We start from the raw sequence: 13,433 nt of genomic DNA on the forward strand, positions 1-13,433 counted from the left end.
AACATTACAGAATAGATCTCAAACTCCTTTCTAGACTGTCTTCCAACACAGGACTATACATCGTTTTGGTTTCATTCTTTTTTTTTTTTTTTCTCCTGAAAAAAAGGATTTTGAGCTCTCTAAAGGCAAGGATATACATTATTATTTGTAGCTGTAACAGGGCAGGAGCAGGCACTTAACATTTGACAAAGAGGAGAAAGATGAGGCTGAAGAAGTAGAAACTGAAGGTAGCTGGGAATCAGATGGATATGGGTGTTGGTACACGTTGACTGTTGGGCCTTCCAGGAAGGGCTGAGCTAGGTTATGGCCCAGAGGATGGGGAGGAGGGGACTACATGGCCTCTATTGCCTGAAATAGCTCTTGGTAACCTGAGGAATTGGAGTCAGGGGTTGAGCTGGGGTCACGTGCCTGGTTCTGGCGTGGGAGTGGAGGTGAGCAAGGGAGGTTGCCAGCTGGGTTCTCTGGGCAGCTGGAAGGAGGAGGAAGGGCTAAAGAGTTATTTTTAATATTATTCAGAGCACAGAAAGAGGATTTCCCAGTAGGGAAAAAAAGGGATATGATGTAGGTAACACAGATACTTCCAAGGTTTGGTGAGATGCAAGGGGCTGAGAGGGGTGGGTGGGGGATATTTAGGCCAGAAGTGGTAGCAAAGGCCTTCTGTGAAGACAGACCTGTGATTCAACTGCTGACTTCACATTTGGGTAACTCTAGGCAGACACTTCCCTATTTTTAAGCCTCAGTTTTAGCAAATGCTGATTGAGGACTCAACCATTATGGAATGCATAGTACAGCACTATATGCTAACTGGTTTGGAAGTAGAAACTTAGAAGTAATAGTGTCTGTTTTTGTGGAACTTAGAAGAACATATGCATACATATGAAGCAACTAGAGAATACAGGGTACATGCCATTTGACATGGCATTATGTGTTTGGGGTAATGTTCAGGGATGGGTTCAGTCAAAAGAGGGTCCTCCTAGAGAAGGTATGTTTTGAGTTAGTACTTGAAGTTACTGATGTAGAATGACAGGGAAATGGCAGGAAATTGGTTGTTCAAGTACAAGAAATGAACTAGGAAAAGTTTAAATGGCAGTAATTAGCTAATCTAATTAGTAGGGGGACAACAAGCAAATTGACTTGGCAGGCCTATTGTACCTTGGGGATTCTGTAGCAGTTAACTCGGTTAAGGCATAGTGTTAATGAGGTCACAGTTCAGTCATGTATCCCGGTTAATTTCTGTCTTTTATCCAGCCTGTTCGTTTCTCCTCACTCTAAGCAGCTGTCTCACATGTGTAAGCCCTTAGAGGGAGTGGGTCAGGACCAGAAAGCAGGGTTGGAAAGAGTAAGTCTGTCCCTCAAGGTCACATGCCCATCTGAGAGTGGCTCCAGATTACCATCTTGGAACTGGAAGGAGATACTGTATCCTGGTGGTAGGGGTAGGGGTGCTGGGGAAAAAAGAAGAAAGAAAAAGAGGTAAGATCATTCTCCAATTTGGGGCCTCATGTATAAGTAAATATAAAATAAGGATTAAAATGCCTTCCTTAAAAATGTTAAATGTAAGCTCTTTGAAATCCAAATAAAATGGGCTCAAAATGTGAATCAATCCAAGGGCTTCTGACTGGCTCAGTTGGTGGAGGATCTCAGGGTTGTGAGTTTGAGCCCCACGTTGGGTGTAGAGATTACTTTAAAAAATAAAATCTTAAAAAAAGTTAAATCAGTCCATATCCAATGGAAGTCCCAAAATTAATGCCAATCTCAAGGAGGAGTGGGGAGGTGGGGGATTTATGGTTCCAGGTCCCCATTTCTAGGGAAGATGTTTCTCTTCCACACCAATTAGACCCCAGAGGCAACACAGTCTTTAGTTACTTTGTCTTCCTTCCCCCTTCCACACATTACTCAGATAAGAGTCTCCTGAATGTGGAAGTATGATCAAAGATTTAGAGCAAAAGCAGAAGGACTTGCAATATAATAGCATAAACATCTCTAAATGCAACAGCAGGCACCATCATTCTTTTTTTATTATTTTTTTAAGACTTTGACAGGGAGGTAGATAGAGGACAAGCAGGGGAAGTGGGAGACAGAGGAGCTGACTCCCCACTGAGCAAGGGGCCGGAACTTGGGACTCAATCCCAGGACCCTGGGATCATGACCTCAGCCAAAGGTAGATGCCTAACTTACAGAGCCACCCAGGCGCCCAGGCATTACCATTTTTCTTTTATTTATTCGTGAGAGACACACAGAGCGAGGCAGAGACACAGGCAGAGAGAAGCAGGCTCCGTCAGGGGAGCCGGATGAAGGACTCGATCCCAGGACCGTGGGGTCAAGACCTGGGCCAAAGGCGCTCAGCCATTGCGCCAGCAGGTGCCCTTGGCCACCACCATTCTCCAAATGCCCTTCCTCTTCTCCACTATGGGAGAACTTCAGTGATTTCTGCACCCACCTAGATCCAATCTCTTTTTATTTCCCTTTTATTCTTCCCATTTTTATCAAGGGCATTTCGCCCTCCTTGGATCGCGACGGCGAGCAGCCTAGTGACACTGGTCGGCCCGGGTTCCCGCCCGGGAGTCTCCCCCTTGGGCAAGCGCACACTCCCAGGCGAAGGCGGTTTTCTCTAAAATCAAGTCTGGTTTTCCCTCCGCCTTCCCCGACTTCTTCCTATAAATACTAAAAGAGAAAACTATGCAAGGCCTTAGCCCAGAGGGCGTAAGACTCCTTTCCTCCGTGCGTGCAGCACAGCGCCGGGTGCCAGCCCGGAGGCAGCGGCGCGGGCAGCTGCGAACCGGGGCGCGTGCGGACCCGCCGCCGCCCGCGGAGCCGCCTCGGTGCCTCCCCTTCGGCCTCTGCCAGGCGGCTGGGCCCTCGGGCCCCCGCGGCTTCTCACTCCCCCGCGCCCTTTCCCGCCCGACGCGTGAGACTACATCTCCCGAGAGGCCGCGCCGGCCCCCCGCCCCCGGCCCCCGGCCCGCGCCATGGCGACGGCGTGACGTGGGGGCGCCGGGAGCTGCGGGCGCGGCGGGAGCAGCGAGCGCAGCGGGCGCGGCCTCAGTTCCAGGCTCCCCGCCCGCCCAGGCGGGAGCAGGGCGACAGCAGCCGCGGCCCGGGGCGCCGCCGCCTCGCGCCGAGCCCGCCGCCGGCCGCCGCTCCTCCGCAGCGAGGGGGCCCGCGGGCGCCGCCGCCGACCGGGCGAGGGGCGCATGGCCTCGGGGCGCATGGCCTCGGCGGGCGCGCGCCGGCTCCCCGGAGGGACGCGCGCGGCGGCCCAGCGCTGCTGCGGCTTCGCGCTCCGCCCGGCCCCGCCCCCGCCGCCGCGGCCAATGAGGTGAGGGGGAGGCGCGAGCGCCCGCGCGGGCGGCGAGGGGTCGCCCGGGGCGGCGGGGGCGGGGGCGGGGCGCGGCCTCCCCGGGGTCTCCCGGGGCGCTCGCCTTCCAGCCCCGGGGGGCGCCCAACCGCTGCTTGCCGCTGGCGGGCCCCGAGGCCGCGGCCCCCGAGTCCTAGCTCTTAGCCGCGACGCGGCCCCCGCTCAGAGGATGCACCCCACTTTTGCCCGCCCCCCGCAGCACTGTCCTCGGCCGCCCTCGACCTTTCGCACTCGTGACTGCCGCGCCGCGGCGCCCGGCAGGCCGCAGCAGGTGCTGGGGAAAGCTTGTCTGGACGCCCTGCCTGGGATGCGCCCCGCTCCCCCAGGAATGCCTGAGGGACACAAAGTCATGACTTCCTCTCTCCTTTCCTCTTGTCCTTAGATTTCTGACGCCCTGCAGCCTTTTCTTGCCCCGCGCTGCCCGGGTCTTGGTGGCTGAGGTTGGCTTACCTCCCTCTCGTTCCTTCATGGGCTTTGCAGCCCCCTTCACCAACAAGCGAAAGGCTTACTCCGAGCGTAGGATCATGGGGTGAGCATCCTCCCCCCTCCAGCATCCTTACCCCTTCCCTTCGTCTCCAAATGACTAACTCCAGGCTAGGATGCAAGGTGGCAGTGGTGGGCTAGCTTCCTCCCCGGCCATCCCTCTCCCTAGCTATTATTACTGATCCTTTATCCTTCCCTGCTAGCCTTCCAACCTTAATTTTCCCCTTCCTCGTTGCCCTACCCGTCAATTAAACGAAACATTATATTTGGACAGTATAAGACGACAGGGTATTGTCCCTCTGCTGACCTTTTACACGTATTCGTGGGCAAAATAAAAATACTAACTGAGCACTTGCTACGGCAAGTAGTTAGGCTACTTAAGTGTTTTACGTAGTTTTTCTTTTGATCCTGTCAACAAACCTATGAATCAAGTACTAAGTCTGATTTATAGATGAGAAAAACGGAGGCACAGGTAATTTTACCTAGGGCTACATTGTTAGAAAGTTGTAGAGCTAGGATCTGAGTTCTTGTGATCACCAATGAAATTGGTAGCCTCTGTTCCCCCTAGATGGTCCTGCTTAGGATCAAAATAGATAATAAATGCTGGGCAGCCCAAGTGGCTCAACTGTTTATTGCCTCCTTCAACCCAGGGCATGATCCTGGAGACCCCGGATCGAGTCCCACATCGGGCTCCCTGCATGGAGCCTGCTTCTCCCTCTGCCTGTGTCTCATGAATAAATAAAATCATAAAAAAATAGATAAAAAATGCAAAAGCATTCTGTGAACTGCAAAACATAACCTCTCTGTGACTCCTTCCCCTAGGTACTCAATGCAGGAGATGTTCGAAGTGGTGTCCAATGTCCAGGAGTATCGTGAGTTTGTGCCTTGGTGTAAGAAGTCCTTGGTGGTATCTAGCCGCAAAGGTCACCTGAAGGCCCAGTTAGAGGTTGGCTTTCCACCTATAGTGGAACGTTATACGTCTGCTGTTTCCATGGTCAAACCTCACATGGTCAAGGTGAGGCACTGGGAGGGATTAATCAGCGAAGTTTTTGTATTTTTTAGCATTTTTTTACACTGAAGGGTTATTTTGGCCTTCCTTGTACTGATTTTATCAATACTTCCCTAATAAAACATTAGAAGGAAAGGAAGACATTTTTCAGTTCTTTCTTATACACTCTTGCACTCATTATAGGTTTCTTAAAGTACTTATTAAAGGTTTCATTCCATTGTAATATTATTTGACTAACTGCCCTCTTCTAGGCTGTTTGCACTGATGGCAAGCTCTTCAACCACTTAGAGACCATTTGGCGATTCAGCCCTGGTATTCCTGCCTATCCTCGAACTTGCACTGTGGACTTTTCGGTGAGTCAGGAGGCTGTGGAGCATAGAGCAACAACTGGATTGTGAAGGCTGGGCAGAGGTACTGTGACAGTTATTAAGTATAGCTAGGACTTGGTATTGCCTAAGTCAATGACACTTTCCAGAAGTCTGAGCTTACATCAAACTTTACTCTGTGCTCAGTCCTAAGTAAGGGCTTTTGAGGGGATCTAAGGAACTGGAGTGGGTAAGGGAAGAAAGGACTATCCACCAAGGTCTTGAATAGTTTCTCTTACCCATTCCCAGATTTCCTTTGAATTTCGTTCTCTACTGCACTCCCAGCTGGCCACCATGTTTTTCGATGAGGTTGTCAAACAGAACGTCGCTGCCTTCGAACGTCGGGCAGCCACCAAGTTTGGTCCAGAAACAGCCATCCCCCGTGAACTGATGTTCCATGAGGTGCACCAGACTTGAGGAAGGATTGTTCCCTGGCCTCTCCTCTCCCTCCCAACCCAATTCTCTTATTTATTTCATTTGACTTCTGCTCCAATGTAACAGAAGAGTCTGTGTTCATAATGATATTCTCCCTCTCAATTCCCCAGAAATTGGGTTATAAGCTGGCTGGAAATGCTGGGGCAGAAAAGCAGGAGGTTATGGAAAGAAGACGTGCCTAGGAAATGGTCAGGCTCATCTTGAGAGCCTCATATGTCTGATGTCTGCAGCCTTCTCACGGGGAATTATAATCACGACTGTTGGTTGTCTTTGGACCCTGTCAAGATGCCTTAGTGTCTGACCAGGGGAACATTGCAACTTTTCCAGAGATTGAATAAACTGAACTTTTTCCTCTGACAGAGAGGTATTGGGTAGTCAATAACCTGCCTGCCTGAGATGTCTCAGAAAATGCTAGATCTGGCCCCAGCTTGAAATCTATATGAACTCACTTTAAGAATATTTCCATGCTGCCTGCTTAGTGGAGAGCAAGGGGCTGTCAACATCAGTGCCACAGGGGCAAGGAGAATAAAAGCACTGAAGAGAATTGTACTCTTGGGTTGTACCTTTTTCTTCCACTTGGCTGAGTTTTTATAAAATTTCAATAAATTAATTGTGACAGTGAATTTGGCATTTTTATACTGTTTCTTCGGGGGAACAATGTGGATATAGCAGAGCAGAAGAAAGTCATGGCTTCCTTAGGGGAGTAAAGATGCAAGAAGGCCTCTTGGACATAGTGTCCCTGCTAACTATAGTAGCACATTCTACAAGCCAGGACCTAGTACCCACTCCCTTGCCTATTTATAGACTTTTTCAGAAGGTCAGTTGCAGCAGGAGTCTCAGGACAGAATAATCTGGCCTCAGATCTACCATATAGCCCATGGCCTCAGGACCACCTCTTATTCTGAAGACCTTTAAGAGACTGCAAGGAACACGCATTCCACACAGCACCAGAGCCCTCTAGTGGCTCAGGTCCAGAGCTAGCGGTCCTCCTCTGTTTGCCCTTGGTATGGTTTGTTCCTTTCACCCAGTGGGCTGGACCAGCTTCCTTGGATTAGCCACAGAAGCAGGTGTGAGGTCTCAGCTAAGGTCCTTGAGTGTGCTATCTTATGACAAAATTAAGCAGGATGGGGGCGCTGAACGATAAGGACTTCTAACCTTGAGGGGAGACAGGAGACAGAACTCTCCTTTGGAAATTTCACAAGGATCCTGTCTTACTCGTGTAAATGAATGTCAGACCCAACTAAAGATAAAGGTGCGCACAAGACAACTTAGAACCCACTTAGTCCAGGATCTTGCTAGCCATATTCCTTATTTCATAACAGAAATTCTTCCAGGCCTTATTTAATAGCAGGCTCAAGCATTGTTAATAAAAACATTTATTTTGCATTTTATACAGAACAACCTGAAGTCTGGATCATGACTTGACAGTTACCCAGGGGTTTACAGACAATGTGTCCATCTCAGCGTGGCTCTAGGGATTAGGGATCCACACAAACACAGGCAGGAGTTTGCAAGGGAGGAAGGGGGCACAGTAGGAGTGTATTTCAATCCTTTCTTAAAGAAAAGGCAGTAGAGCATTCTGAGTCACTGAAAACCTGTGCAAATGGGGCTTCTAAGAAATAAGCACTGTACTGTAAGCTCTTGGGGAAGGGACTGGATAAGGACCTTGATAAATAAAGGGATATTTCCTTGTAGCAGGAAAAGAGAAGGGAGGCCTACTATTTTTAATGTTCTTAGCCCCAGAACCTGATAGTCAAAGGAAACCACGTCCAATCTTAAATAATTTCCCTGCTCAGAAAGTAGTACCTATATCCCTGGAACCAGACTCTGAAGATACCATTCTGGACATTCCCAAGTCCTTATTCAGTGGCCTATAGCATATTAAAATAAAGGGGAGAAAAAAGGTCAGAGGGTAGTGGCTTGTGTTCCGCAGAAGTGAAAACTTAGATCATGTTAAGCACTCATAAAGCCAAATGACTGGGAAGGACTACTACTTACTTAGATAGTGGCATATATAACCTGCTGAAAGAGGTCTCTAGTAAGGACCAAGAAGGGTAGGTCCAGAGTACCCTCAGCTTGAAGTGCAGCAGGTACAGAAAATCTGGAAGGAGGGAACAAAGTAGTGGGGAATGGAACACTTCAGATCTTAATTTTCATGGGATAATTAAAAAAAAAAGCCAACAACACTGGGTGCCAGTCACAAAATGTTAATGGCCTTTATGGTCACTTGATAGCATAAAAAAAAATGCCAAAGATGTCCAACTAACCAACAGGTCTTGCTAGGAAGTGTCTGTGTGCATGGGAGAGGGTGATGGGGCTTGATAGAGCTGATAATCCAACATGATTCCTATGGAAACAAAAAAGGCGGAGTCCTGATTTGCTGGCCTACGGAGGGCTGGAGAGAACAGAACCGAAAGCTCTGAAGTGACTGCAGATTCTCTGCAACCAGCTTTAACCCATGGAAAGGAGAGCCAGATTCTCACTCTAGAGATGGTGGGGGGCCCAAACCTAACCCATACCACATGCATTAGTCCTGGTCACCCTACAGTTGATGGGCAACTCACCAGGCAAGAGAAAGGAACTGGTTGGGGAGGAAGGAGTTACTTTTTATCTCTTAAAGTCTTAATTTATATTTTAACCTCCAACGTATTATCAGTGCCTCAGATACAATTTAATCTTAAGTCTTAAAAAGCCCCCTGAAACAAATCAAAATTATACTTTTTTTTTTTTAAAGCTCCCTCACTTTCTGGTAGTTAGTCTCCCCCAGTCTTCAGTTTTACCCTGACTTAGAGTCCACAAACTTCATCAGACCATCTGTGCTCATGGACTTGGGTCTCTCTAGTGGGAAGCCGAGGGCTCGGCTCCAGATGAGCTGTGCCAGTACACCCAGTGCTCGTGATACCCCAAACAGGACTGTGTAGTAATTCATCTCTGTCATGCCGTAGTACTATAAGATAAAAGAGAGAAAAGTTCTGTTAAAGGCCCTGAGGTAATGGCACGCACAAATTCAGGGTGACACAAACCTTAACCAAGTCAGCCTTAAATAGAAATGAAACTAGGAATAATACAATAATTGGGATTCTGAAAAGAGAGCACCCTTTTCCTCCTGCCTGCACCTGCCCTCCGCCATAGGCAACTTTATCAAAGGGGTAAGGAAGAAGGTATGAGTCTTTGCTCTGACTACGAGGTTGACTTTCTGCATGGCAGAGAACATTCGGGGTTGGCACAAATTAAAGGGAAAGCAGGGACAGGAAGGCTCACCTGGAGCAGCACGCCACTGTGAGCATCTACATTGGGCCAAGGGTTCTTGGCCTTGCCCTGCTCTAACAGGACATTGGGCACAATCTTGTACAGCTGAGCAACCAGCTTAAACATGGAGTCATGAGGCAGGTGTTTCAGAGCAAACTCTCGCTGACAGGTATATCGTGGGTCAGTCTTCCTTAGTACTGCATGGCCATAGCCTGGGACAACCTGCGAAGAAAGGGTAAAAAAGCCAGTTGTATTCTCAAGTAGATGTTCTTGTCTTTTCTAAATTCTTTAGGATAGACAAATATGGGGGAGGGGGGGTCTTCTCTAACTTAGTGACCTCTTTCATTCTATTCTCCTTAATTCTTCCAAATCATGCAACTTGGGTCTTGGTTTCTTTCCTAGTTGCTAAGCATCTCTGCTTACCCGTCCTGAGTTCAGTGTGTTCCATATGTAGTCTCGTAACTTCTCATCTGACACATCTTTGCCAACTTCTTTCTGTAGTTGTGTGAGCCAAACAAGTACTTCCTATGGGTTAGGTTTGGGGAATAAGACAGTGTCAACACATATGCCAAGAGAGAATGCCAAGATCAGAAGACAAGCATGGAGCAGAAAAGGAAAAGGAAGTCTTACCTGATTTGCCAAACCATGCAGGGGCCCTGCTAGCCCGTTCATGGCTGCCGCAAAGGACAGGTAGGGGTCTGAAAGGGCACTGCCCACCAGGTGGCTGGTATGGGCACTTACATTGCCTCCCTCATGGTCACTGCGAGGAAGTAAGAAAGGAGAATCAAGGCCAAGAGAAAGAGGAGGAAAAAGGGGCAGACTATAGAAATACAGACCTTGCTCTTCTCTCATCACATGCTAGCCTAGTTATGGGCTCATACCAGCCTATAGCAGCCAATGATACAGAAGCTTTTGTAAGAGATGTCCCAAACTCATTACCAGCCTTTATTCACTAATCCACAGGGCTGGAGAGGTCATTGGTTGATGACGCCTGTGTGACAAGTTTCTGGACTCTCACTCCAGCTTTAATAGCAATGGCCAGAAGAGGGAGCTCCTAGAAAGCTGAAAGACCATCTACTGTGACAACTTTCCCCCAGCTACTTAGAAGCATTACTTTGTTCTTAAAAGTGGTTATGGTAATCTCCCTACACCTCTGGATTTCCTTTACTAGACTCCTTTCTTGCCTTGTGTGATCCCTTATGCCATGTTTCCACCTCCCTGCTGCCTACCACCTGTTCCCAGAAGATGAGAATGTGAAGGAGCTTTTCTTTCTTTTTTTTTTTTAATTTTTAATTTTTATTTATTTATGATAGTCACACACACAGAGAGAGAGAGAGAGAGGCAGAGACACAGGCAGAGGGAGAAGCAGGCTCCATGCACCGGAAGCCCGACGTGGGATCCGATCCCAGGTCTCCAGGATCGCGCCCTGGGCCAAAGGCAGGCGCTAAACCACTGCGCCACCCAGGGATTCCTGAAGGGGCTTTTCTTAAAAATTTCTATCAATCCAGGGCAGCCTGGGCGGCTCAGCGGTTTAGCACCGCCTTCGGCCCAGGGCGTGATCCTGGAGGCCCGGGATTGAGTCCCATGTTGGGCTCCTTGCATGGAGCCTGCTTCTCCCTCTGCCTGTGTTTCTGCCTCTCTCATAAATAAATAAAATCTTAAAAAAAAAAAAAAAATTCTATCAATCCCTGGTAGCTATGGTTGCTAGGTCTAGCTTACCTGTGGATGGTGAGGTACAAGCGCATGAGCTCAGTGAACTGAGCATCAGTATAGCCTAACATGTTGGTAAAATTGTGGGACCAGTCCAGCTTAGAGTCAATGGCCCCAATACTGCTGCCCTCTCGGTAGAGATTCCGGTAAATCTTTGCTGCAACACAAGGTAGCTTTGCGATCAGATCCATACAATCTTCATAAATCAACTGTTGAGGAAAATAGAGGGGGGGAAACAAAAGGATTATCAATAAAAAAGAATTAAGCAAGATGCTCTTTGTACTCCATGGATTGGGCTATTTGGTTAATGGTTTCATGCTCAGTGATTATATATGGAGGGTAACAATAACTATTTAACTGAACAATTTTTATGACCCAGGCTCTGCACTAAATGATTCACACATAATATCTCATGTATATCTTGTGACATAGTAACCTCCATTTTACAGGTGAGGAAACAAGTTCAGAGCATTCAGTTAAATGCCAAAGTCAGATTAAAAAAAAAAAGAAAGGTTTATTTATTTTTGAGAGGGTTGAGGGAGAAACAGAGAATCTCCAAAAGACTCCCTACTGAGCATGGAGCCTGACCATGTGGGGCTCGATCCCATGACTCTGAGAGATCATGACCTAAGCCAAAATCAAGAGTTGGACACTTAAAAAAAAAAAAAAAAAAAAAAAAAAAAAAAGAGTTGGACACTTAACTAACTGAGCCACTCAGCACGCCCACTTTTATGTTTAATCATGATCCTTCCCACTACATGACTTAATGCGCTAAGACACTAGGTTTTAAGAATCAAGTCTATGTTTCAGCTTTCTTTTCTTTTTTTGATGATTATTTATTTATTCATAGAGACACAGAGAGAGACAGAGGCACAGGCAGAGGGAGAAGCAAGCTCCATGCAGGGAGCCTGATGTGGGACTCAATCCAGGGTCCCCAGGATCAAACCCCGGGCTGCAGGCGGTGCGAAACCGCTGCACCACCGGGGCTGCCCTATGTTTCATCTTTTAAAGAAAATTCACCATATATACCAAGGGTCAAACAGTGGCACTCAACTGTTAGTTAATAACAAAGACTTCTGTTTTGTAAGCACTATTATATAACAGGAACTGTGATATGTTATTTGCATTTTTTTCTTTTCTCACAATAGCCCTGTAAGGTAATATATCCCTCATTTTATTTTTTTTATTTTTTTAAAATTTTTATTTATTTATGATAGTCACACAGAGAGAGAGAGAGGGGCAGAGACATAGGCAGAGGGAGAAGCAGGCTCCATGCACCGGGAGCCCGATGTGGGATTCGATCCCAGGTCTCCAGGATCGCGCCCTGGGCCAAAGACAGGTGCTAAACCGCTGCGCCACCCAGGAATCCCTATCCCTCATTTTATAAATGAAAAAGTTTGGAAGCTCGGTCAGGTCAAGTAACTTGCCCAAAGTTACCCAAGTTACCCACTCAGCTAATATGCATCATGTAGCTTAAACAATTTTTAACTCATGGACAATCTTGTTTCATCTATACCCTTACTTTCGCCTTCCCCCTCCCAAATTATTTTGAGCGAATTCCAAATATCATATATTCCAACATGTAAATATATAAGCATATAACTCTAAAGATAAAGGCTGTGAAAAAAATCATAAAGCCATTAGCCTATAGGGAAAAAAATGAACAAATCCTCAATATTACTAAATATCTACTGAAAATAGCCCACACTACAATCATCTCACATCTTTAAACTTTTTTTTTTAATTTTACTTTATTTTTTTAAAAGATTTATTTATTTATTTATTTATTTATTTATTTATTTATTTATTTATTTATTAGAGAGACACTTTGGGCTGCCTTAAGTCTCTTTTGATCAATGTTGGGTTCCCTCTTGTGTTGTTTTTTTTTTTTGGAACTACTTTGCAATTTATTTGTGTAAAATCGGATCACTCGTTCTGGAGAATTTCCCAGTTTAGATTTTGCTGGTTATATACCTGTGATGTCACTTAACCTGTTCCTATTCCTCTGTCTACTGTATTTTCTACAAACTGAGAGATCTAAAGGCTTGAGTAGTTTCAGATTCAATTTTTTTTTTTTTTTTTTAGCAAGACTACCCAAATGACCACCCAGTGATGTATGCAAGTATTGAACCACTATATTGTAACCTGAAACTAGTATTATACTGTATGTTAACTGGAATTTAAACCTTAAAAAAGGGCAGCCCCGGTGGCTCAGCGGTTTAGTGCTGCCTTCAGCCCAGGGCGTGATCCTGGAGACCCGGGATCCAGTCCTGTGTCGGGCTCCCTGCATGGAGCCTGCTACTCCCTCTGCCTTGTGTCTCTGCCTCTCTTTCTCTCTCTGTGTGGGTCTCTCATGAATAAAGAAATAAAATCTTTAAAAATAAAAAGCATATCTTTACAAAAATAAATAAAAATAAACCTTAAAGAAAAAAAAAAGACTACCTAATAAATAGTGCTGTTTATTTACTAATAGAAACAGAAAAAGAAGGGGCAGCCCGGGTGGCTCAGCGGTTTAGCGCCACCTTCAGCCCAGGGTCTGATCCTGGAGACCCGGGATCGAGTCCCACGTCGGGCTCCCTGCATGGAGCCTGCTTCTCCCTCTGCCTGTGTCTCTGCCTCTCTCTCTCTGTGTGCCTCTCATGAATAAATAAATAAAATCTAAAAAACAAACAAAAAAAGAGAAGTAAGTTGATAGGGCATAACTCTTGATCTTAGGGTTGTAAATTCAAGCCCCATGTTGGGTGTAAGAGATTACTTAAAAATAAAATCTTAAAAAAAGAGGAAAATATAATTTAGCTGTCTCTTTTGGGGATATTAGCTTGCTCAA

The 13,433-nt window shown here is 46.6% G+C and overlaps 2 protein-coding genes across 5 annotated transcripts in view; one reads left to right on the forward strand and one right to left on the reverse strand.

The window, feature by feature from the left end:
• Window positions 1–3,174: 3,174 nt before the first annotated feature.
• Window positions 3,175–6,270, forward strand: COQ10A (coenzyme Q10A). Its single transcript, XM_072768841.1, has 5 exons — window positions 3,175–3,316; window positions 3,738–3,884; window positions 4,661–4,853; window positions 5,099–5,200; window positions 5,462–6,270. The coding sequence occupies exons 1-5, from the start codon at window positions 3,192–3,194 to the stop codon at window positions 5,627–5,629; spliced, it is 735 nt and encodes a 244-aa protein (XP_072624942.1). The 5' UTR covers window positions 3,175–3,191; the 3' UTR covers window positions 5,630–6,270.
• Window positions 6,271–7,005: 735 nt separating this feature from the next.
• Window positions 7,006–13,433, reverse strand: part of LOC140600532 (protein canopy homolog 2) — a 37,190-nt gene continuing 30,762 nt past the window's right edge. For all 4 annotated transcript variants that reach the window (XM_072768833.1, XM_072768836.1, XM_072768835.1 and 1 more), the window contains 5 exons: window positions 10,616–10,815; window positions 9,527–9,656; window positions 9,320–9,421; window positions 8,909–9,118; window positions 7,006–8,594 (listed from right to left, as the gene is read on the reverse strand). In XM_072768833.1, the coding sequence (XP_072624934.1) occupies window positions 8,424–8,594; window positions 8,909–9,118; window positions 9,320–9,421; window positions 9,527–9,656; window positions 10,616–10,815 (813 nt within the window). In that variant the 3' untranslated portion in view covers window positions 7,006–8,423. The remainder of the gene's footprint in view (window positions 8,595–8,908; window positions 9,119–9,319; window positions 9,422–9,526; window positions 9,657–10,615; window positions 10,816–13,433) is intronic.

The sequence above is a fragment of the Canis lupus genome, chromosome 11 (assembly GCF_048164855.1).
Source record: "Canis lupus baileyi chromosome 11, mCanLup2.hap1, whole genome shotgun sequence".
Lineage (NCBI taxonomy): Eukaryota > Metazoa > Chordata > Mammalia > Carnivora > Canidae > Canis > Canis lupus.